This window comes from Camelus dromedarius, chromosome 8 (genome assembly GCF_036321535.1).
Source record: "Camelus dromedarius isolate mCamDro1 chromosome 8, mCamDro1.pat, whole genome shotgun sequence".
NCBI lineage: Eukaryota > Metazoa > Chordata > Mammalia > Artiodactyla > Camelidae > Camelus > Camelus dromedarius.
This window is the reverse complement of record NC_087443.1, coordinates 7,761,868-7,787,082: the sequence shown is the minus strand read 5'-3', so window position 1 is coordinate 7,787,082 and position 25,215 is coordinate 7,761,868. Positions and strand designations below refer to the sequence as shown.

Below are 25,215 nucleotides of genomic sequence, written 5' to 3'. Positions count from 1 at the left end.
GAGCTTTGGGACTTTCTTCATAGGTGAAGGATGCTTACTAAGTATAAAAGTGTGTAAATCCTGTCCTAGGAAAGACTCTGGGCAGAAGCTGACCAACTCTCGGAGCCTCCTTTCCCTCCTACCTGACTCAGCCTCATACTAGACCCAGTCAGGTCCCTCTGTGGTCCTCTGGGACTGAATTTGATGGTTGTTTGAAAGTCTAGCAGAAGTTTCATTCGTGGGCTTTGTGAAACAGTACAACGCAGCTCCTGTAATACTGTAAATGGACAATACTGTTTTTGAGAAGGGCTCTAGAAGGTTCTGGAATCACAAAATGAGTCTTCGGATGGTCACAGCATCCAGACAGATGATCTTCTGTTGAATCAAGTGAAGTTTCTTTTTTTTTTTTTTTTAATAAATTTCAAATTTTCTTGACGATTACAAATACAATGCTTCAAAGATTTCTCTTTCAGTTCCCACCTAATGTATTTTCAGACCTCTTCCATCTTGTTCTTCATGGAGCTTGTTCAAGTATTCCAGGTGTTTCTTGCTTGGCCGGCTGTATTTATTTATTTTTTTCCCTTGATTAAGCACCAGGCTCACCAGCTGCTTGGTTAAACCTTGTTTTGATGAGATTTTCTTTGTTTCAAACAGTTTCTCATACTCCATGTCAGCTCTGCGTGTTCCAAACAGAGTGATGGGATAAATCTGGGAATAATACTCTTGGCATGCTAGGGAAAGATTTGATTATCTGGGGCTGATTCGCTCCACTGAGAGGTCCCATACCCTACTAGGAATCCTACAGCATGCTTTCATTTCAGTCCTTGACTTACTAAAGGTAAGTTATTTTGCACACTGCCCTGGGCCAGTGGTTCAGGGTCTGAAGTCCATGAAGTTCTGATTTTGTTGGCTATGTTGTGGGGGCGGTTGGGGGCGGTGGGGGACACAGTGGGACAGGGGAGGTTGGAATCTGACCGGGTTGGCTCCAAACACACAGCTGTGCTCTACGTTTCACATGTCAGGCTTCAGTAAATGGTGGTGCTTGTGAAAAATGGTTCCACAGCTCAAAATACTTTTAAACATAATTTTTATAGAGTCAAACTGCTCTCTGAAACTCTATTCCAGTTTCTACTCTCACTGTATTTTGCCATGCCCTGACTTATGCTGGATATTCAATCTTCTTTAATTTTTCTAGTCGCATGGGTAAAAAAAAAATCTCATTCTTCTTTGAATTTGCATTTCCATTATTAATAGTGAGGGACAGACTCTTTACATGTGATTGGGCATGTATTGTTTTCTGTAATTTGCTACACCCATTTTTATAAGATACTTTCTGATTTTTTTGGAGCTATTCTGTTATTAAGATAATTAATACGTGTTAAAAAGTATCTTCTATCAAGGGTTAATTTATTTTTATTCATGACAACTTTTAAAAATTTTTATTATATTATTTCTGGATTTTATGTCTTTCTTCAAAGTGTTTTTGCAGCTCCAGGATAGAAAAATGCTAGCCTCTGTTTTCTTTGGCGATTTCTAGAGTTTTGTTTCTTTCCATTTAGTTTTTGAATATCAGGTCTTGGGATTTGACTTGACTGAGTGGCTAATTAGCGGCCTTGTTACTGTTTCATGGATTCTGGCAGAGGACATGAGACTCCGGGTCCAGAGACAAAGGGTGCTTCCTCACAGCACAGTATCAGCTATTCCTATAGATTCCTTTGCTCCCAGGGCCTGGGGGTGGTGCTGAACATCTGTTCTCCATCTCGGGAGAAGACCGCCAAGCTCAGGGAGCCAGCCATCCTACAGCAGGGAGAAATGCTACCTCCCCTCTCAACGATGCTCTTGGCAAACACAGCTCTGAGAAACCACCTAGGCACGCATTCTTGGCACACCTGGTAGTATGGGTCAAGGAATGAGGCCCATCAGGGACTGGCTCCCAACAAACCCATGCAGAATATATTCCCATACACAATGGGAGCTAGGGGTCCTTTTTTTTCCCCAAGTGGGTAGCTGGTAGTCCAACACTGTTTGCTACATAGCTCATCATTAGTTAGGTAGTAGTCAGTTAAACTCACCACCAACTTGAAATACCACTTTTGCCACAGACCACATGCCCCTGCGTAAATAACGCACTTCTGGATTTACACTTTGGTTAATATGAACGGCGTCTCTGTTCTTGACAACAAAACCACACTGGTTGGTTGACAAGAGTGATGCACTGTTTCAGTATCTGATACGCCTGCTCCCCCTGTTTTGTGGTGGGACAGCTATTCCTGCTCATTTTCTCCTCCGGTGAAACTTATTCTTTTGACATTCTTTTTTAATTGAAGTTCAGTTGATCTACAATGTTGTGTTAGTCTCGGGTGTACAGCATAGTGATTCAGGTGTACATATGCATTTTCATTTTGTTTTCCATTATGGTTTATCACAGGATATTGAATATAGTTCCCTGTGCTGTACAGTAGGACCTTGCTGTTCATCTCTTTTTTGTACAGTAGTGTGTGTCTTCTGATCCCACCCTCCTAGTTTATCCCTCTCCTCCCTTTCCCCTTTGGTAACTGTAAGTTTGTTTTCTATGTCTGTGAGTCTGTTTCTGTTTGGTAATTAAGTTCAGTTTTTATCATATCCTAGATTCCACATATAAGTAATAGCATATGGTATTTTTCTTTCACTTTCTGACTTACTTCACTTAGAATGATCATCTCCAGGTCCATCCATGTTGCTGCAAATGGCATTATTTTATTCTTTTTCATGGCTGAGTGGTATTCCACCATATATATATATATATCCCACAACTTCTTTATCCAGTCATCTCTTGATGAACATTTAGGTTGCTTATCCTTGTATAATTTTAACTCAGGAGTATGCCCTTAGGTGCGTGTTATGAGACCTAACAAGTCATCCTCACATATTTGATGTTAAAGAGCAGCAGATGATCTTGAACACTGACTCCTCAGATGAGCCTCACTAGCCTAAGTCGCAATCTCTGCTTCACTTGATGGGCTGGTGGGGGAAATATTTTGACTTTACAACAGTGATACAGCTTTGATAGACTATCCTCCAGAAAGGAAAATATGTGCATGCAAAATTAGGATGAGCAAAAGGAGAATCATCTTAAGTGATGAGCTGAATGCAAGTGAGCAAAAGAGCACAAGTAGATAAAATGTCTTCAAAGAAAATGTCTGTATATTGTGGAGACACAGTGAGTTCATAGGGATGGGACAAGCAAACACTGGTCGTATATGAAGTTGGAGCTTGGGGCTTATCTCCCTTGTAGAACTGTGTCACCTGCTGAAGAAAGGCATACACATATAAAGTCATGTTTTAGCAGGAAGTCAAAATAGTTTCACTGACCCCAGGGGCTAAAAGATGTCTTGAAGACTGTCTTCAAGTACATGAGAGGTGAGGAGAGGAGCCTGTGGACGGTCCATTTATAGAGGCGAGAAGAGACCTGCATTTTACAGCAGCCACACGTTTGCTTGAAGAAGTTTTACTGACTCCTGGAATAACTAGGCTTCTGAGAGAATAGAAAATTATAAGATAAATGTAAGCTAGAAAAATGATAGACAAACAGTCCAGCCATAGATGTCCTGTGCTGGAGGCTGAGAGCCTTGACCTCTGACCTGTGGCAGGAGGTCATGGCCACAGTCTGAGGTCACATCTGCCATTTACCCAGCCCCTCTCACCACAGTGGAATGAGGAAAATAGTGTTCTCAGAAACCCAGGACATAGTCTCAATTTCTCCTCCCAGTCTTCTATTGAAGATGTAACCCCAGACTAGGACCAGATGTCATACTGGATCATCTTGCAGACAAGATTGGGGTCTACCTGACAGACTGGGGTTGGAGACTCCAGAAATCAGAATCTAGAACATGATGCGAGATTCTGGACCAGAGATGAAACTCATCACCCAGATCAGACCAAGATGGCGGAGTTGGAAGCCCCTGAGCCCCTCTCCTCCACGGACACACAAACCTGCAACTACACAGAGCACAACTATCGCTGAGAATGGCCTGAAGACTGGCAGGAGAGATTTTTATACACCGGTGCCCTTCAAAGCAGCTCCCACCCCTGGGGGCCGGCCCCACATGTCAGTGTGTCCCCAGAGGTAGCAGCCAGGCCCGCCCACCACACCCCCACAGCAATCGCAGCCCCACGACAGGAGGCGGACTCAACCCACACAGGGGATAACCTGGGAGCACGTGGCTCTGGTGACCAGGGCATGTTGTACCCCTGGGTCCCACAGGACACCTGCCACATAAGGCCACTCCTTTAAGATTGGAAGAAGTAGCTGATGTACCTAATACAGAGAAACAAACAGAGGGAAGTGGGCAAAAGGAGGAGACAAAGGAGCACCTTCCAAACCAAAGAACAAGACAAAACCCCAGAAGAAGAACCAAATGAAACAGAGATAAGCAGTGCACCAGAGAAAGAGTTTAAAGGAAGGGTCATAACCATGCTCACCAAAAGCAGGAGAAGAATGGATGAACACAGAACATCAGCAAAGAGATAGAAAATACAAAAAAGGACCAGTTAGAGTCGCACTGTGTGAGAAATTCTCCTACCCTGGCCCTGTGCGTGGGTCTCATGCCGCGGTCCCACTCCCTTCTTCTCTGAGATGTCTGGACGTCTTGAAAGACATCCAGGCCCTGGTCCTGTGAGTCCCAAACCTCACTTCACCCCAGTATCACCTGGGCAGCTTAATCAAAATACAGACCCCAGACTCCATCACAAACCACTAGCTTAGACTCTCTGGGAGCTGGATCTGAAAATCGAGTTTTGATTTTTCAACAACTGCCAAGAGATTGTTTCTTCCGCAGCCAACCTGATCCCAGTCTTCAGGCCTTGGGGGGCACTTTTCACTAGATGATAGCAAGTAAGTTGATCTCACTGATTCAGAGGCTCAGAAGCAAAGACCTGTTGACTGCTAACCCATCAGCAGGCCAAATGTAGTTTTACAAAAGCTTTTCATCAAATCTTGCCTTTTAACCATTTCTCGCTTGGGAATTACGATTTCTCAGTTTAGCTGGGCTTTCTTTGAAACCATATCATGGACATCCTTTAGCCGCGGGACTGCTCTCCAATGGTCACATGAGATTCTGCAGTGTAAACAGCCTTTGTTTGTGTCTGAAGCCTGTGTTCCTGGGACATACCAGTTCTGGGTGAAAATCAGAATAATGATCAACACAACACTGTAAACTGACTATATTTCAATAAAAATAAAAAATGAAAAATTTTAAAAAGGCATTGGAAAAAAAATAAGAATGATGATTGCAGTGAATGTGTGTGAGAGAGGATGAGGTGGGTGCTGTCACTGGCTCTGTTTGACAACCGGAAAAACTGAAGCACAGAGCAGTGCTCTGTGCTCTGTGTCGGCGGAGCAGAGTCACACGCAGACTCCAGATGCCTGTTCCCGCCGGCCACACCGTGTGGTTGATCCCATCTGCCCCGTGGGAACTCTTCAGACAGCCCCATCCGCCTCTCCATGGCGCCGACCATAGCCTCCTCACCCACTTAAGCTCCCTCTGTGGACTGTCTTGTGCTGACACGTGCTGCAGTGGTGCTGACATCACATCGTGGCTCTTGAAATCTCACCGTGGCCCGTGCTGGGGCTTGATGGCCCTAACCTCTCAACTATATTCATCACTAGTGGCCGTGTCATCATATAATGGGAAACGGGGTCGAGAACCAGAGAGACAGGAATAGGAATCGGTATAATCCGAAGGTCACGAAGACCCTGCTTCGTGGTCCATGGTGTCTGCAATGGGTGCAGAGCCTGAGGCAGAGGCTGGAGCATCCTTTCCAACACAGACATGCAAGCACACATACAAACGTGGGCCCGTGTCCCATACACACACACACACATATGCACCCAGGTATAAAGGCAAGATATTACTAAGTAAGAAGAAAAAAAAACACACATGCAGACCGGGCCACCAGTGTGTAGCTGACCTGTGGAACGTGGATGGAGCGTGGCAGAGTCAGTGCAGGGACAACTGTGTCCCCCCGTGTGAGATTATATAGGGGAGCGGGCAGAGGAGGCCCCAGAAAAAACCGGCATGTGTGATCACGCATATCCACATGGAGAAAACCGGATCGCAGCTCAGCAATGAGCACGGACTTACACATGTGTTAAGGGCTTAATAAAAACAGACTAGGGGCCTGGGCAGTGGCTGCTCTAGTCCCCTTGACTGGCTCAGACGTGACCCTGTTTCCTGCTCCAGCTGTTGGCTGCGGGGGTGGGAGCCCGTCTTCTACCCGATGATGCTCTAAGTCAGACGTGAGCTGCAGGCGTCCGGAGACCTCTGCTCCCCCTGACCCTCACCCCCAGGGCCTCCTTCCTCCTCTTCATCCTCCTTAAGATAAAGGCAGGTAATGAAACACCCTAGTTTTAGGATGCCTTCAGCTTTAGGGTGCTGGGGGTCATGCCCCGATCTAGTGGAATTCTAATTCAGGCTTTGTTTCCTACCTTGAGACTCACTGTAATAGCACAGCAGTAAGCATCACAATATGTCATTTTTCTCTGAAAATAGACATGACCGGGAAAGTACATCTCACTAGGGGCCTCAGACGGGATGCAGGCGCGTAGCGAGGCTCCCGTGGAAGGGCGTACTCCCCACCGCGGAGTGAGCGGTCCGGGCTGCCCTGCTCACGCTGCCCAGCCGACGACGGGCTGAACCCTGGCCCTCCTCTCTGTCTGCGCGTGTTTCTTGGGCATCTTCCTTCCTCTGCCACCATCCCTAGCCCTGCATCCAGAGGAGTGATCGCTCTACACGTATGTGCAAGCAGCGAGGTGCTCTTCGGATCCTTTCCAGAAGATATCCCACTCATTTTTAACTCCCTCTTTTCAGTAATTTGCCCTTCTCTGATGATGGTGGGGCATTTGGGAGCGTTTGTAGTGACATGGACAGCACCATCAGATGAATTTATTTGTGTATTTATTCGTTTGTTTGTTTTATTGAAGTATAGTCAGTTTACAGTGTAGTATGAATTTCTGGATACTTTTTAAAGCTTCCCTCCCCACATCTGCCCTGCTACAGCCTGGCTCTGCCGTCCACCACTCCACTCTCAACACTAGAGCTCACAGCCCCAGGAAGCCTTTGTTCTGCGGGGGGAAGGGGGGAAGGGGGGAAGGGGAGAGCCTGTGCGGGGCAGCTGCCTCCTGGGACTCCTCCTGGAAGGTTCTGGGCTCCTGCAGGCCACGGCACCAACTCCACCTTCCAGGTCACGCAGACCCTGGCTGCTTCCGTTTCCCACAGCCTGCTTTGACTCCAAGCCTCAGTGTCTCTCCCAACGGAGCTCTGGGAGGAAATTAATGATAGTGCGAATTAACATTTTGCAATGACGTGCGAAACCAGCAATCAGCGGAGCGTTTCCCTGGTGGGCGGGTCTACTGTGCTGTGTGGAATCCAAAGTCTTGCTCGGTGAGCCCGCTCACTGCATCCTTCCGAGCAGCCATCCTCAGAGATTCTCTGCCACGCACATCTCCCTGGGTCTTCTGTCGCAGTTCGACCCCATCAGGGATGCTGTTTCTCGTACTCGCCCCCTCCCCAACTCCCTCTCAGGGATGTCAGAGGCCAGGGTCGTTAGAGGCAGCCGCGATCAAGCGTATTAATGGAAATAGAGGGAAAGAATGAAGGGAGAACAGGTGTTCCCAGCCTCACGATACAGGAAGAGTTGCTTTCCCAAACCCATTCCCTGCGTTGATCCAAAATGTAAAGGATCCTGACCGTGAAAGATTTCCTCTGCTCTCCATCCAGGCAACACTCAATTACAGGCAGGAAATGGAGGCAAAGCCGAAAAACCTAGAAACATAAAAACAGGGACAGTCCTGAGAAATCCTTTGGTCATTCATTTTAACCTTCTCTACTGCACCCTTCCACTAGTCATTCAAAAATTGATACATTGTAACTGACTATAATTCAATTTTTTAAAAAATGTAAAAAAAAAAAATCTAATTAAAAAAAAAAAAGAAAGCGTGGGATTGGGAGATGGATATTCCCTGAGAGTCTAAACGGCCAATTTGAGATTTCATTTGGCTTCATTTTATCTCTCCTTATGGTGGTAGAGTCCAGTTTTTATTATGAGTGATACAGCCCCAAAGTACTATCCAGAAACCCAGACAAGACAAAGGAGAGCCCTGGGCTCTTCCTCAGGCTTCCCCGTGCCCCCCATCCTGAGAAGTGGAGGCCCGGGAGCCCTTGGACCAGGCGGGACAGCATCTTAGCATCACTCTGAGGGCATACAGGGCAGGCCAGCGCAGACCAGCACCTCCGCCATCACACCTAGGAATTGAGCGCTATTCTGTAAGGCGACCAGTTGTCACGAGGGTCCAAATGTGGGCTGCAGGTGGGACTCCTGCCCCATCAGCCTAAAGATAGTAAGATCCTTCTTGAGGTGACCCATGGGAGACTCAGGCCAGCTCAAGGTGACAGGACGCTGAATGCCTCCGCTCGTGACACACAGTAACCCGACTTTGCTTCACAGCCTGGATTCTTTCCTGTACGGCCTCCACACCCTCTTCAAAGGTGACTTCAGAATCACAGCGCGAGACGAGTGGGTGTTTGCAGACATCGACCTGCTGCACAAAGTTGTCGCCCCGGCTCTCAGGATGTCCCTGAAGCTGCACCAGGTAAATGTCTCTTAAAAAAAAAAAAAAAAGGAATCAGCCTGAAACATTGGGGGAAAAATAACTTTTCAAAAATACGATCCCCTTCCTTGGCATGACATTCTTGAGCGCGCGTGTGACTTAGTTACTAAGCATGCAGACATCACATATTCTCAGTGTCGCCAGATGAGATTTGCTCTTGAGAGCCCCTAGGAGGTGGTGACATCCCACCAGGAGGGAAGATGGGATGTGGCCGGAGAAAATGACATCTGAAGTGCTCACACTGTATCAAAAAGTCACAGGAATTTAAGCCACAGGCTCTTCGCCGAGCATGTCCCTGCAGCCAGGGCTCTGGGATGGGGAGGAGTCCTCCATCCGTCCGCTCAGGGGCAGCATGGGATGTGCAGGTGGACTTGGTCTTGCAGGCCCCTGGCCTCGTGGCCACGTGCACACCCGCCTGGGACTGCCTCTCCGGTCCTCCTGACCCAGGATGGACTTCCCTCCCCAGGACCAGTTCACTTGCCCCGACGAGTATGAAGACCCGGTGGTCCTCTACGAGGCCATCCAGTCCTTCGAGAAGAAGGTGGTGATCTGTCACGAGGGTGACCCGGCCTGGCGGGGAGCCGTACTGTCCAACAAGGAGGAGCTGCTGACCTTGCGGCATGTGGTGGACGAGGGCGCGGACGAGTACAAGGTCATCATGCTGCACAGAAGCTTCCTGAGCTTCAAGGTGATCAAGGTACGGCGGCCACGCTTCCTGGCTGGTGCGAGCCTCCCATCTGGGGAGAATGGTAGAAGAAACAGGATGGGTTGGCACCAATGCTCACGCCCCGGTGCCAGCATACCCTGTGTAGAGCCACCCTCTGGGGGAAGTACTGGCCAGCACGCAGCGTAGTCCCCGGGACGGGTGGTACATCCCCGCCAGGGCCGTTTCCCACCCAGGGAGCTGGTGTGCAGGTGAGGGCTTTGGCGAGAAGTCCTGGTGGACTAGTCGCACGTGTCGCTGAACGTCAGAATCTAGCTTGTTGCTTTTTTTTAAATTGAAGTATCATTGATTTGCAATGTTTTGTTAGTTTCTGGTGTACAGCATGGTGATTCAGTTATACAGCTGTATACAGAAAGAAAAGACTCTAATTCGAAAAGATACGTGCACCCCCATGTTCGCAGCAGCACTGTTTACAACAGCCAAGACATGGAAGCATCCTAAACGTCCATCCAGAGACGGCAGGATAAAGAAGTTGTGGGGTGTGTGTGTGTGTGTGTGTGTATACACACACATATATATATATACATATATATATAGAAAGAGAGAGAGAGAGAGTGTGTGAGAGAGAGAGAGAGAAGCTGGTTCTTAAAGACTTTCGAATTCTCTAAAATTCCAGATCTTCCTCCAATAACCTGGTCCTGGGCCCAAGAACACCCCCCCCCAAGATTCTCCTTTTCCTATAGCGTCAAACCACCGGGCTGAAACAAAGCCTTACTTCCTGCTTAGTTGATCTCTGTCTCCCCAAGAAAATGGCATCCCATCCACCTTGCAGGGCTGCCATCCTGGCTTGACTGTGGAAGGGCTTTAGGCCAAAGTATTGTGCTCGCAGGTATTCAGCCCCAAAGCCTTGCATTCTGTCTTTAGGTTAGACCAGCGGACTGAGAGCCCGCACCCTCTGCTCTCTCCCGTGTCCGCCCCGCCCCGCAGGTGAACAGAGAGTGCGTCCGAGGACTCTGGGCAGGGCAGCAGCAGGAGCTCATATTCCTCCGCAACCGCAACCCGGAGCGTGGCAGCATCCAGAACAACAAGCAGGTCCTCCGAAACCTGATTAATTCCTCGTGCGACCAGCCCCTGGGGTACCCCATGTATGTCTCCCCGCTAACTACATCCTATCTAGGGACCCACAGGCAGCTGAAGAATGTCTGGAGCGGACCCATCACTCTGGACGGCCTCAGGGCGTGGTTCCGAACCAAGTGGCTGAGGTGGGTCTTCACAGCAAAGCCGTTCTCTCTCTGGATGCTGGGAGGGGCTGGGAGCGCCGGGCTCCGGGTTAGAATCTCACTGTCCATCCCGGGGGCTCTGGGCTCCAGGTTAGAATCTTCACTGTCCATCATGGGAGCTCCAGGGCTCCGGGTTAGAATTTCACTGTCCATCATGGGAGCTCCAGGGCTCCGGGTTAGAATCTCACTGTCCATCACTATTTCCTCCCATGATGAAATCCGTTAGGCCCAAGTGCCCTCCGACAGATCATTTGTTTCAAAAGGCAGTTTCAGACACTGAATCAGTGGGAAACCTCACAGATGAGAGCCTGTCCCCCTCCCACTTCCATGGGCTGAGACTCGGGCTTGAGTGCTCACAGAGCTGCCGAGGTGATGGGTCTTTGGGAGTAACCACAGAGAACCAGGCTTAAACTCCCCCAGCCCTAATCTCTCATCCACTAAATCTTAACCCGTTGTAATCATGTCTTGGGTTGATGGGAATGAATTCTTAAGTGTTTTGCCGGAATCTGGCTGAGCTCCTTGTTGAGCATAAAAGCTGAGGGTTCTTGTAGGAGGTGGAGCCTGTGGCTTCTTCCTCCAGGCACAATGGATTCATTTCCCAGACACTGAGGTTTGGGGGATAGAAGCCACTCTCTCCACCTGCATCCCAGGTGTGCTATTCACCTGTAGAGTGCAGTCAGCCATCCTGAGTTAGACATGGATGTGATGGGGCATTTAGGGGACTTGGAAATGTTTTGGTGAGAACCCTGGAAGCCTTTCTCCCTCTCACAGGATGCTGAAGGATGGCGGTGCTGGCCGCCAAGGTGCTGGCAACATTGAGGATGTGGACGGAGGAGGCGCCCCACCCACGGGTGGCAGCAGCGCCCCCAGTGGGGAGAGCCGGGAGAGCAGCACTGAACAGCCCCGAAAAGATGGAACTCGCCACTGGTCACCCTGCGAAGGGCCACAGAGGACAGGTGAGTGCCGCGGGGGCCTCACGGTTACTAATAAATACTCCTTTGGTCCCACTGGCCAAAGCCATGGGTTATGTTGCCTCATTCTAGCCTCTAAGAGCAACTTCATCCAGGAAAAATCAGTAATGGGCCAAAGGATGCCCAAAATACTCTGACTCTTATAGGTTCTGTTTGGAAAAACTCTCTATGTGTTAGAGTCAGCTGTTATCCTTTATCCAGCTGTCTATCCATTACCTCAGCCAGCTGGCCATCTGTCTGTCTGTCTGTCCAGTGGTCACTCACTCACTCAGTGACCACTGGGGTGTGTCTCCCATGTCCGGCTGTGTTGTGGCTCTCCATCCACACCAGCGTCTCTGCCCTTCTGTGAGTTGACCGCCCTCTCCAAGTCTGTGGTGAGCACAGCCCGGCTGCCCTCCAGTTACACCTGATATTTCAGAGGAGAAGAAAAGAGGGAAGAAGGGTACTGGCAGACGGGAGTGGAGGAGGGGGCTTGGTCCAAGTGCAGGCTGAGTTTAACGTTTAAAATCATATTGAAACTCCCACCGAAGTAGTGAGGCTCAGCCAGATGGATGAGGTTCCAAAACCTCACTCCACAGGGGAAGGGGCCAGGCTAGAAATGGCGACCCTGAGGGCTCGCAGAGGACACGCCCGAGTGGAGGTGGGAGAGACAGATGCTCTGCCCGGGTCCCTGCTGGCACAATGCACTTGGCTTTGTCCTTCCAACACTGTTAGTGGGTTCACCTCTTGGCCTCAGTGCTTCCTCACCTTCCAGATGCATTCATTACATTTATGAATGTTCCCCCTGGCAGCTCGGCCCCAAATGAGGTAGCAGGGAGCAGTCCCTGCCTCCTGGATGTGCCCAGAGCAAGGCTGAGGATTTAACTGAAAGAGTAAAGATTAATATAAACATGAGCAAGTTGGTGGATGTATGGATGGATAGTATAGATAGATAGATAGATAGATGGATAGATGGATAGATGGATAGATGGATAGATGGATGGATGGATGGATGGATGGATGGATAGATGGATGGATGGATGGATAGATGGATGGATAGATGGATGGATAGATGGATGGATAGATAGATGGATAGATAGATGGATAGATGGATGGATAGATGGATGGATAGATAGATAGATAGATAGATAGATAGATAGATAGATAGATAGATAGATAGATGGTTGGATGGATGGATGGATGGATGTATGGATAGATGGATGGATAGATAGATAGATAGATAGATAGATAGATAGATAGATAGATAGATAGATAGATGGATAGATAGATGGATAGATAGATGGATAGATAGATGGATAGATAGATAGATAGATGGATGGATAGATGGATGGATAGATGGATGGATGGATAGATGGATGGATAGATGGATAGATAGATAGATGGATGGATAGATGGATGGATAGATGGATGGATAGATAGATGATAGATAGATGGATGGATAGATGGATGGATAGATAGATAGATAATTAGACAGGCAGATATAAATACATGATAGCCAGGTAGTAGAAGACAGATGAAAGATGGAAGGATGAAAGGAAAAGAGAGGGAGAGAAGGGTGGGTAGGCGGGCAAAGTAGTTGATATTAGTTATTTAGGGAGAAGAAGGGCCCCTTCCCTGCCCAGTGCTGTCTGCCCTGAACCCTGAGCGGAGCCCTGGCCCAGCCAGAGGCCCCCAATGTGTAGCTGGCTCTCAGGCCAGGGATTTCTCATTGCTTAGTGAACAGCTATAATTGCATGAGAAGTTTAAGTTTCAAAGTTTCAATCACAGAAGTGATTGTCCAGATGGGAAACTGTAAGGCAGGTTCAAATGGAGACACGACTGAGTGTTTGGCATTTTTGTCCAGGTGACTGGTCGGAACCAGAGGGAGGCTGGAGTCAGGGGAGGCCTGGCTGGAGGGGCCAGGGGCTTTTGGAGACGGGTGGGCTGGGCGAGCTCTGACTTAGTGAGACGCCTCTTCCGTTTCTTACAAGTAAATGGGCGCCAGCGCTTGACTTGGCCTGGAAAGAGCTAGTGTTCCTCCCTCTTCTCAGCATCCAGACACCGTAGGTTCGAATATTCCTCCCATTTACCGCTGAGGCCTGAGGCTGGGAGCAGTCAGACTTTTGTGGCAGATGTCGGAACAGGATCTTCCAGAGCAAAAGCCAGCTGTTAGTTTCTCATTACTGTTTCTTAACATTGCTCCCATCGAGGCCACTCCTGGCTTTCCATGCTCTACAAGCTAATGAGGCTCACCTGGGGACGTCACCCATGGGCCCTGTGACCCTCAGCCCCAACCCACAGGCTCTGAGCTCAGCAGTGGCCCCGCATCTTTGGAGACGCCACGAAGCCCTCTGCCAAGCATCAGTGGCTTTGGTACAAACCCACCCGCGCCCCCTGTGGTACCACGTGCATCCGTGCTGCAGCGATATAGCGTCATAAGTAACAGTCCTCCCGTGCTTACTGGGTGCCACGTCCAAAGAGGGCTTTCCAAGTGCAAATTCTGGAGCTTGTAGGAGACAGGTACTTTCCCTGCCCGCATCCTGCAGCTGGAGAAACCGGGGCCTAGGACAAGTTCTGTCACCACCCAAAGTCACCATCTGGTCTGGGATTTGGACCTGGACACGACGGCCCAACACCTACAGTCCTAACCCCCATGCCCAGACCCATCATTCTGACCCTGGGACACTGCCTCCCCCATCAAGTGCTGTCCTTGTCCCCAAGCCTGATGGACCCACTGCCCCGGGCTCCTCCCTCCCAGCACCCCATCTGTGCTGCTGGCAGGGTCCCCCCCCCACTGACTCTGTACCCTGGCTGAAGGGCTCCTCTTCCAACTGGTCTTCCTTCTGGGCCCCGACCAGACAAAGCCGACGCCCAGCTCTTCCTGGAAGCAGATGCCTGGGTTCCTGCAGGGCACCACTATGGGCAGGGGGACGGATGGGGGACAAGGTGCAGACACACGTCCCTCCCTGTGCTCAGGAAGCTAACATGTCTGTGGAAAGAAGGCACTGCACTGGGCGCCCCCCACAGAGGGTCAGAGAGTCGGGGGGCAGTGTGTTGCAGGGACAATGACCAAGGACCACCACACCCCTCCTGTCCTCAAAGAGGACGAACAGCTCTCTTGCCCTCTCCAGCCATTCATGCAGCCCTGACAACAGCACAGAATCAGAAATCTCTTTCCCACAGACCAGCCAGAGTGATGGGACTTTAGCCTAAGACGTTCTTCTGTTGAATCACAGCTTCCACGTCCCCCAGAACAAACCTGTATGCGTTTGCCGGGGCAGCTGTCACAAAGTCCCACAGACTGAGTGGTTTCCACACCAGATGCTGATTGTCCCCCAGTCCCGGAGGCTGGAAGTCCAAGGTCAAGGTGCCAGCAAGGGCTGCTTCCTTCTGAGGCTGCGAGGGAGAGTGGGTCCCCAGCCTCTCTCCTGGCTTCTGGGGATTTGCTGGCATCTGTGGCATCCTTATCTTCATTTGCTTCATCCTGATCTCAGCCTGCATCGTGGCGTGGCCTCCTCCCTGTGCACCTGTCTGTGTCCCATTTCCCCCTCTTTATCGCCAGTCACATTGGATGGGGTCCATCCCGCTCCAGTAAGACCTCATCTTAACTAGTTACACCTGCCTCAGCCCTGTTTCCAAATCATGTCACATTCTGAGGACCTAGGGGTTAGGATCTCAGCATATGAACTGGGGGTCACTGCCCCGACTCTGCGTGTGTGAGCTCAGGGACTGTGGGCCGTCCGCTCCTGCACTAAGACAGCACAGTGCTTGTGGGTGCTTGGTGGGTGGCCCCGACTTCTCCGGGCCGGGGACAGGAGCACACATGGAGACCACAGCTCGCTGCCCCCCCCCCGCCCCACTCTGCCCAATGGGGGCCTTGTACGTGTGTGTAGACCACCTGGGCTGCCTGTCCACACTCCATCCACACCCTGCGGACAGCTGCTCCCTGCCTCACCTCAGCCTCGGGTGCACAGAGCTGCAGGAAGGCCCCAGGCCCACCCTGGGGGGCGAGTGCGGGGACAGGTCTGTGCAGGCTCTGGATGTGGGCCGGACATTCTGGAGTGCCAGGCGCCCAGCACGGGGCGGCGGGAGGGTGTGGAAGCAGGTGGCATGTCGCTTGTTTCCGTGGCTTCCTGGCCCGCGGGGAGAGATGTGATGGGAGGGGGCCGAGGGGGACCTTCTGAAGTGCCAGGGGCCCCTCAGGGCTGAGGCAGTGCTGTGCAGACGCTGGCTGAATGCGGATGGTCGCCCTCCCGACTCAGCCACGCCCGCTGAGGCTGGGATACCAGGGGTACCAAGGGCCGGGGTACCAGGCCCTTGGGTCACAGAACCCCAAGCGAAACTCAGCCATAGCCAGTTTCTGGCCGTCACGGCCCAGAATGGGGAGCCGAGGGCTGCTGATCCCATTGGCTTGTCTTTGTGCCCCAAGCCCCCTGCCAGGACCCCACAGGGCCCTGACTTTATATCTTTAGAAGATTCTCCAGATCTAAGACTGAACGCTCTCTTGGTGAGGCCTTGGGGACAGGGCCCTGGGGCCGAGGTGGTGCAGCTGACTGGGGAGGGCACAACAGAGAAGCTTCACCGAGTAGCAGTGACTGAGCCATTCTAAAGGGTGACTGTGAACCAAATTCTAAGAACAGGGGTCTGGTTTTACACACAGGACCCGAGGCCCAGTTCCCACCACAGGGATTCCAGCTGTTTCCTCACTCCCTTGGTCCCTGCCTGGGTTCCCAGCCCAGTGTCTCAGTCTCGGCCCTTCCAGACTCTCAGAGGACTGGGGTCCAGGGCGACCACACTGTGCATGGCTGCCCCGGTGTGCCCAGCACTGGCTAGTGTCCCCTGACGCCCTGTGGCCTTGACTCTGGCCTGACTACCTGTGGTCTTCTTGCTGGAAGGGGCCTTGGCCCGCTGGGGGAGGCCGGGGACCTGCTTGCTGGGAGCACTTAGGAAGTCATAGCTAATCTGCATCCCAGATTGGAGAGGAAGTCGGTGCCCCTCTGTTGGTACCACTTTCAGATAACAATCAAAGATGAAGGAACAGTGCCAGGAGAAGGAACCAAGGAAGGTACTTTATATAGACTCTCAGCCCAGGTTCTAAGGAGGTTTTCCCTGGAAAGACTCATAATTTGATAATGAAGTAATTAGCAAAGTAAGTTAAACGACACAGTAATGACCCTGAGTAGTAGTAATGCATTTCACTTGGTTTCTTACTTGTTCCATTTGCAAAATTAATTTTTTAAAAAAAAGAGTGACAAAAAAACCCCCAAGAAAATCAGAAGCAATGAAATTTCTGGAGGGGGTCACCCCATCTTGCATAGAACACAGACCATTCCTGTCTGACACACAGATGGGTCTTTGTCCCTTTGTTACTGGGATTAGCGGAGAAGTTCCCCCACCAAGTATGGGTGGCCTCTCCAGCATCAAAATCACTGTCTCTCGGATCAGTGCGGAGTATTTTGGACAGCAGTCAGCGTCACACTATAAATCACAAACAGATGTTTGGCCTGGCCAAATGCTGAATAAACTAACAAACCACCGTCCCTGTTCTTAATTCTGGTTAATCAGGATCCCTCTCTTCTGCTTTCCTCCTCGGTAAGAGCATCAGCAGAGATGGTCCAGATGTGCCCCAGCCCCGGGGGAGGCCCATGTTGGGGGCTGACCAGTGCCACTGCTCCGTGAGCAGCATTGCTGAGGGGGGGACCCCGATTTCTCAGCAGACAGGCAAGGGGGAGCCAGGTGGGAACACCAGTGCCCTCTGGAAATGGGCAACGCCTCCCCCGTGGACCACGGTGAGCACACTGCACTCAGGTTAACGTGAGGTGGAAGGGTCCTTTCAGCCAGCCAGCCAGCGGCCGTGGGAGGAGCAGGGCTGAGGGGACCCACGGTGTGCAGATTAACATCTGTTCCCTGAGGCGTTCTCTCAAAAGATGCCTCGCTCTAGGGCTCTCCTAGAGACACAAGTAAATATTTCAGGATCACAGGATGCACAATTAATAATTTGGGCACTTGGGGTAAAAAAACTTCCCAGGTGATTCTGATGTGCAAAGATTGAAAACTGCTCTTGAGAAAAGATGGCGTATATGCCACAAACAGTATTTGTGATAAAAGACCGAAAACAGCACAAATGTCCATCAATAGGAGAAAAGACAAATATATGTGGTATATCCTGGTAAAAATGAAGGAAACTGACATGTATCTATATATTTATCAGGAAGAGAACATAAAAACATTGAATGAAAAGTCAAGCTGGAGAATGCAGTAGGAGAGCATTCCTCTAAAATTCAGAAAACATATAAATATGCTGTATCCTGTTCACGGGTCCGGTTATGTTACAGTGAAAATATAAAAATGTGGACTAGAAACAGACACAGCGATTTCATGATGGCGGTCGCACTGGGGGAGAATTCGGGACTGGAACTCTGGAGAGGACCCTGAGGTGTCGTCAATCATATTCATGTTGTTTTGGCTCTTTGACAAAAATTAAAATACCTGAAACAAATTTAAAAAACTAAAATAAATGATGTGGGCACTTGGGGTGAGGTGAAACACGAGAAGATGCGTTGCACAGTCCTTGGGGGTCCCCACCCCTCAGCACCCTCTGTTTTTACTGATTGGATGTAATTGTAGGAGATGCGCCCATAAGGCAGCTGGGAGGATCGTGATGTCACTAGCTGCCCCTTTAAAAATAATATTTTAAAATTAGACCCAGTGATGACTGAGGCTTAAGCTGAGCAGTTCAGTGTCCTGGCAGGTCGCACTCTTACCTGCTCAGAATCTAAAGCTGCCGAGGAAGATAGGGCACAAGACGGGCATTCAGCCTTCCCTCCTCCAGTGTCACAGCCAGGACCAAACCCCTAGGGCGCAAGGACCTAGTCCCTTGTGTCAAAAGTGGCCTTGTCTCAGGGGATGTGGGGTGGAGCTCAGTGGTAGAGAGCATGCTTAGCATGCACAAGGTCCCGGGTTCAATCCCCAGTCCCTCCATTAAAAAAAAAATGACCTTGTCTCAACAAGCAAGAGCTGGGCCAGGAGGGACCCTGAGTGGGGAGGGACCGCAGGCCAAAGGGAGCTGGGAGCCGCTCCAGTCCCCGGAGGCCCCAAGAGAGGTGGGAACCTGGGCCTTGCAAGCCTGGGTGGGGCCGGTGAAGGCTTCCTCTTAAAGACCTTGATCTTCAGGGAAAATTTCTAGAAAACAAAGGCCACAGCACGTGGCTCGATCCTTTTCTTCCCTTTCTGAGGGCAGCTAAGAATGACACAGACCTGCGTGTTTTCCCTTTATCGCTGCTTACCAGAGGGGCCTGGGACCCAGTCCTGCAGCAGGGACAAGACGGGGCTTGATGAGGCCATGCGATGGGTTTGCCAGGGACAGGGGCTTCCGGGGATGCAGGACTTCGGTGCTGAACCAGGACAGTCCTGGGCAAACCGGACGGGTCCATCCCCATGGCCATGCCCCCCACACCGATGCCCCCGCCCTGCCCTGGGTCAGCCCTTCAGTTCCCAGGCCTCAGGGGAGCCCCGCCCTGGGGTCCCAGCCCCCCATCCAGGCCCAGAAGGCCCGAGGGCCAACCTGAGTCCCTCGGGGCCCGCGGAGCAGGCCGCCTGCCCGCCTCACTGCACAGACACTGATGTTGGTGACCGCCTGCTGTGGCCACCTGGTCCCTCTGCTTTCTTCTAAAGGCAGGAGGAAAGGCAGGAGTCGGTCCATCCAGGCCTCCGGGGCCTTGAGCCAAACGCCACCCGTCCTGCGCTCGTCCGGCCCCCTGGTGGAGGGCCACCCGGCCTTCCTGCAGACGTCCACGTCGGTCCACGAGCTGGCCCAGAGGCTCTCGGGCAGCCGGCTGTCCCTGCACACCTCGGCCGCGTCCCTGCACTCACAGCCCCCGCCTGTCACCACCACCGGCCACCTGAGCGTCCGTGAGCGGGCCGAGGCCCTCATCCGGTCCAGCCTGGGCTCGTCCACCAGCTCCACCCTGAGCTTCCTCTTCGGCAAGAGGAGCTTCTCAAGCGTTCTGGTCATTTCCGGACTGTCCGCCGCAGAGGGTGGCAACACCAGTGACACCCAGTCATCCAGCAGCGTCAACATCACCATGGGCCCTTCGGCCAGGGCCGCCGGCCAGCCTGCATGGGTAAGGGGCTCGGCGGGCGGGCTCCTGGGCTCCTGACCCCGGTCCACCGGCCCGCAGGCTCCCATCGCCTTCCCCACAGGGTCCCCAGAGTAAAACACTGATCACCACATCCCCCAAATCTGGGAGACAACTGTGTTTCCTCAGGGGCCTGTCACCCAGATAGGGCGATGCTTTCCTTCGTCCAAGTACACAGGTTTTTACAAGTAATTTGCAATAGTTTTCATTTGCAATACAAGTATTTAATAGTAAGAACATATAAGTATACACACCAATAGATAAAATATTTTCTTTTGAGCAAAATCATCTTTATAGGTAATATGTAATAGCTATCAAAGTAATGCCACAGTGTCCCAGAGTGTTTTGTTACCCAAATTTATTCCATGCAGAATAAGGACATTCCAAGAAGAAAGAAAACTGTAAAGGGCTTGAAAATTGAAGATAAGAAATTTTTTTAACAATTCCAATTATACTGGAAAAACAGATGAATTAGAAGCACGTATATTGTTAGTGCGTCACACTGCGTGAAATGTGAATGACTGTGTGAGTTTGGGTCCCGCGGGAAACACACCTGATCCACAGTGAGGGCAGGTGATTAGACCAGAGGCGGTCTGGCCCTGCTCTGAGGCAGACAGGAGACAGAGCACATGATGATGCCTGGGCAGGCGCTGTCAGCTGGTGCCTGATGACAGCGTTCCCCGCTTTGCCCGGACCTGGGATGGGGGGGTGTCCTCACTGGTCCCTGCAGCCGGAGACTTATTTCCTTCTCTTTCACATTCCCCTGGCCCAAGGGAAAGGACACACATTCACTCCCACCCACCAGATTTCACTGTAAAGCTGCCAGGATGGCCTTCAGCTTCAGGTGTTCAAACGGTAGGCAGAGTTTTGACGATTCACCCGAAGAGACAGTTGCTCAGCCAGAGCTCCAGGTTAGCTGGCGCTGGATGAACACTGGAGCTTCACAAGTTAAGGAAGTTGGTGAACACCTGGCAGTTCTCTGCTGTACTGGGGAGGGAGGGGAACAGAGGACAGTGAGGCAGAAAGCAGGGCCAGCCTGGAGATTTCCCTGCTCCTTTTCTAAGTTCACACGCTCTCCTGCCAGCGGGGAAGCAGGGAGCCAGGCCTGCTGGGCCTTTGGTTCCGTGTGGAGGTATCTGGAGGTGGATGAGGGGGACAAGCCCTACAGGCGGGGTCCCTACCCCCCGAACTCCCAGACCCCCAGGAGAAGCAGGAGTGGTGCACTCGGCCACCCCGAGACCGAGGCCGGCATGAGCTGCCCTAAGAGCAGCCACGGGGCCGCAGCAGTGGTGAGCCGCTTTCAGGGCGGGGCTTATGAGCATCCCGGAGCCCCCGTTACTTCAGGACTTTGATGAAGTTCAGTTAGGTAACTAAACGGAAACGGACAGCCTTCCCTTTCCCCTTCCTCAGTAAGTGCCCGCACTATCACACCAGTCCGACAGCCACCAGTCTGGTTTCAGTCTGTGGCTATAGTCTTGGGATTCGGCAAATTCTCTTTCCCTCTCTCCAACAAGGATGGCTGGGTCCTTGGGACTAAACGCAGCCAGAATAAAATGCCTCTGTATTACTGTGCAGGGTCAAACCGGCAGAACTTAGCACCTACGCAGGGCAAAGTGTAAAGGAAGTGACATTGCCCCAAACCCGGGAAATCTGGGCTCACTTACGACCTTTTACCCAAGATCAGCGCTTTCCAGATTACCTGGGCCCAGCTCCCTGTGTGCAGAGGCAGCCCCCTCACTAAGTCAGATACGTGGTTTGGGCTGCGTCCCCCTTCCTTGAAGGCCCCTCTTTAGTCCTCTGTGGCTGGACCCGACTCCAGACTCCGACCCCAGGTTCTTGCAACACTATGGGTTGGTACCTACGGCCCTGGGGGTGGCAGGTGGGAGAGGCAGGCAAGTTTGCTGACTTACCACTCGCTGTTTCTCTTTGGAAGCACTTCTCTGAGCCTTGTGACCCCACTGAGGCCACCACCGAGCAGGAGCCACTTCAAGACCGCCCTCTGGCTGGGGCCGGGGCGGAGAACCTCGGGGTGATCTGCAGAAGAGCGAGCCAGGAGGACATGGGCCTGGACGACACCGCCTCCCAGCAGAGCGCTTCAGACGAGCAGTAGCGGAGCCGCGTGGTGGGGGAGGGGCCCCGTGGTCGGGGAGGGATGGAATTTCCAGTTTTCTCTTTCTAAAAAGAACGGATGATGCGACCCTGGAGCTGTCCTGTAGAATCTGGGAGCTGTGCAGAAAACAAACTTTATCTTCGGTTCTCGAAAAACATCTCACCTGATGCAAACAGGTCTTGACATCAAGCCTCCTTCCTGCCAAGCACGGCCCTGGGCGCTCACGGCCCCAGAGCGGTGGGATGCGGGGGCACAGAACACTTTCTAGTACTGGAAAATTCAAACAAAAGCCATGTAACATCTTAAGACATCTCAAGTAGAGCACATAAATAAGTCTTTCCCGCCCTGGGGAACTTAGACCGCTGCATGCTGAACAACTGGCATTTTAGGCGTTACGGTGACCGAGCCCACGCAGCACGTATCACGCCATCAGCTGGTCAAATGCGCTGATGTTCAGTCTACGTTTAGAGAAAAATCTCACTTCTTTATAATATTCATGCAGATGTTAAGCTTCACTGCAAGGAACGTGATGGAGCATGCAGTCACGTCCAAAGCATCCTATGGAAGAAGCCAACCGTCCCCAGCAACATGAGTGCAGAAGTCTAGTCCACGCGGGGCGTGGAGAGCCACCTCGGAATGATGTGCTCACTGCAGCCAGAGCGCCTTCCTGCCGGAAGCCAGGCCCCGGCTCGCCGGGGCTCCTGTGTGCTTCCCAGGAACGCAGGCTTGTTTCCAAGCCAGGCAATCCTTACTGTGTCGCAGGGCACACCCTTGTTTTTGGAATTAAAATGTTTTTAGTTATTGCTGTGTCCAGTTGTTTGACTTCTGGTGAAACTTGTCGTTTCTTTAAAAAAAAAAATCTACCCTTTACTATAAGAATGGTATTTGGGCAAATTCTAAATTCTAAGACTTTTCTCATCTTAAGATTCCCATTGGTTAGAGCAGAAACGTGGCCTCTCACTGACGTGAGGGAGGAGGAAGGGTTCCCAGAACAGAGTCCATAGAAAACACCATCACTGACCTGATGAACCACCCTTTTTGGAAAGATAATAGTTAGAGATGCTCAATTTGGAAACAATCATACACATTTCTTACGGGTATCTAGGATTTGGAAGTGTCGGCAGTAGGGTACTGCAGAGAATTCCTTACCCCTTGAAGTAGACAGCAATTTTTTCTTTCTGTAACATAAGAATTAGCAATTAATAACCGTATGTGGGCTCTGTAATCAGAGAAACAGTGCATCATTCTCAAATCATCAATTCCTGGAGATGCACACTTGGTGATTTCTGCTTGAGATGCAGGTGTTTGTCGAAAGAGAACCTGCTAGAACCTCACCACAGTTCTCTACGTTGGTCTGACCAAACCTGGCTGGAGGTTCCTGAAATTCTCTTGGGTGCCTTGGCAGCCAAGCCCGCAGGACAGAATGGCAGCCCTGAGCTGTGAGTGTGGCCTCCCAGACAGGGGGTCTACTCGAATTAAGTGAGAAAATGACCCAGGCCAAGCAACATTCAGCCCTTGGGCCTCCAGAAGTAAGAAACACAGTCACTGTTTCCAGCCATGCAGATGAGGTGGCCACCGCACCCTGGGTTCCCCTGCATCTCGTTCCGAGGAGGCAGTAGCAGAAGAAGAGGTGTAGTTTATCGACAGGTCAGACTCAGACAGGGATGCCACTCTCTGAGTTGCCGTGGCAGTAGAGAAAGAGCTGCCCCGAGTGTCCCCGCTGAGTGTGCACACACGTAGACCCACGGGTCCCCGCTCCCGGGTAGAGCACTGCTGGACCCCCCTCCGGGACTCCTGGCTGTCAACAGCGCAACACCTGGTATTCATAAGCGTTGTAAACAACTTCTATACTTACAACTCATGAGCTTAATAATCTGATCTGCAGCCAGTCAGCTGTTTGTCAGAGTACTCCTTGGAAAATACTGTATTATTAGTCCCCATTTAAAGGAGATGTTCCTAAGGCGACTTTTCTTGCCGGAGTTCTTCAAATGTTTTGCACGAATACAGCTAAAGAATTATTTATTTTCTACATTCGGGCACCAAACAAAATTCCTTCTCCTCTAAAGATAATATAAAAACTGCAGGGCTTGACTTTCTATCATCACGTGGCTAACCTGGCATTACTGGTTCTAAATTTTGTGCTGTGTGTTCAAGCCACCTGTCTGGCAAGTTGTTTTCTAAAATTGCCAACTTCTGGCCCACAAAATGGGCAATGCAAAGCCTGTTCACTTCGCCCTCCCCCGTTGGCTCCACCTTTCTGCTTTGTCCCAAGTCATCGTGCTTTGGGGACACAAGCACCTGCCCTCAACATACACACACACACTCGAGATCTTCTCAGATACAACCTTCCATGAACACAGAGACAGACAGGAAGAGAAAGGGGGCAAGGCTCACCCCTTTTTCTGGGCTACCATTGCCCCCTTGCTTTGCACTCAGCAAACTTGCAACTTTCCAGGGTCCTCTTCCTGCAGCCACAATCTTCAGAGAGATCACATTCTGTGCATTTAAAAGACCTCACAGGGCAGAAGGGGTGACAGATCTCCCCAGGGTCTCTTTTTCAAGGGCACTAGTCCCCTTCATGACGTCCCCACCCTCCTGACCTAATCACCTCCACAGGCCCCATCTATGACACCACCACATTGGGGGTGAGACTTCCATGTGAATTTGCAGGGGACACATTGAGACCATAACATTATTGTTCATTACATTTCATTTCTGAAGACACAGGGGAAGCATGTGACATCGTCACACATGCTCGCTGATCAGTCTATTTGACAAAGTAACACAATAGTCACCCAAGCACCTCGCCACTGCCGACCCTCAAATGCTCTTCTGATTTACTGCAGCTACGCCTTCTCGCAGCTAAACGTCGGCCCTGAGATCTGGGAGCACGTGAAGCCAGGGAGCCCAGGCAGCGGGGACCGGGGAGCAAGCCACGCAGACTCCGGCTCACAGCCTGTAACTGGCGGCACGGGCTCGTTTCTTTACCGGGAGAGGAACGGGTGGCAGGGGCCGTCCTGTACGTACAGCGGGTCCCTCTGACGAGACCCTGCCACCCTCACCCTCCACCAGCACATCTGGCTTCAGCTCTAAGCACCCCTCTCCTCCTAATTTAAGACGGTATCAGACTACTCAACAGTCAGCACTGAAACTCTGAGCTCAAAGGACAAACAGCAGGAGGAAGATGGCCCTTTATGCTTGGACGGACATGAGCCCTTGTAAACAGTCCCCTCCAGGGGGGCCGCCGAGGCCCCCTCCTGATGGGGGCCCATGCCGGCAGGAGACAACCAGCTGGCACGCCTGGGCGTGGGCGGCACGGAGACCACGTCTCCCCGGCCTGCATCCCTCTTCCTCGGTTCCCTGAGAGCTGCTCGGGGCCCACTCAGGGTCGTGGGAGTTGGAGGAGAGTGGGTTTACCTCAGGGGTCGGGCTCCCAGGCCTTCGTGA

General features: G+C 51.4%; 1 protein-coding gene across 1 annotated transcript in view; it reads left to right on the top strand.

Annotated features, from left to right (window-relative positions):
• PCNX2 (pecanex 2) overlaps nt 1–22,569 on the top strand; it is a 220,803-nt gene extending 198,234 nt beyond the window's left edge. Inside the window, exons 28-33 of the mRNA XM_064488633.1 lie at nt 8,464–8,608; nt 9,093–9,323; nt 10,278–10,552; nt 11,342–11,526; nt 19,195–19,643; nt 21,592–22,569. Coding sequence (XP_064344703.1) covers nt 8,464–8,608; nt 9,093–9,323; nt 10,278–10,552; nt 11,342–11,526; nt 19,195–19,643; nt 21,592–21,768 — 1,462 coding nt within the window. The 3' untranslated portion in view covers nt 21,769–22,569. The remainder of the gene's footprint in view (nt 1–8,463; nt 8,609–9,092; nt 9,324–10,277; nt 10,553–11,341; nt 11,527–19,194; nt 19,644–21,591) is intronic.
• The last annotated feature ends 2,646 nt before the right edge of the window (nt 22,570–25,215 follow it).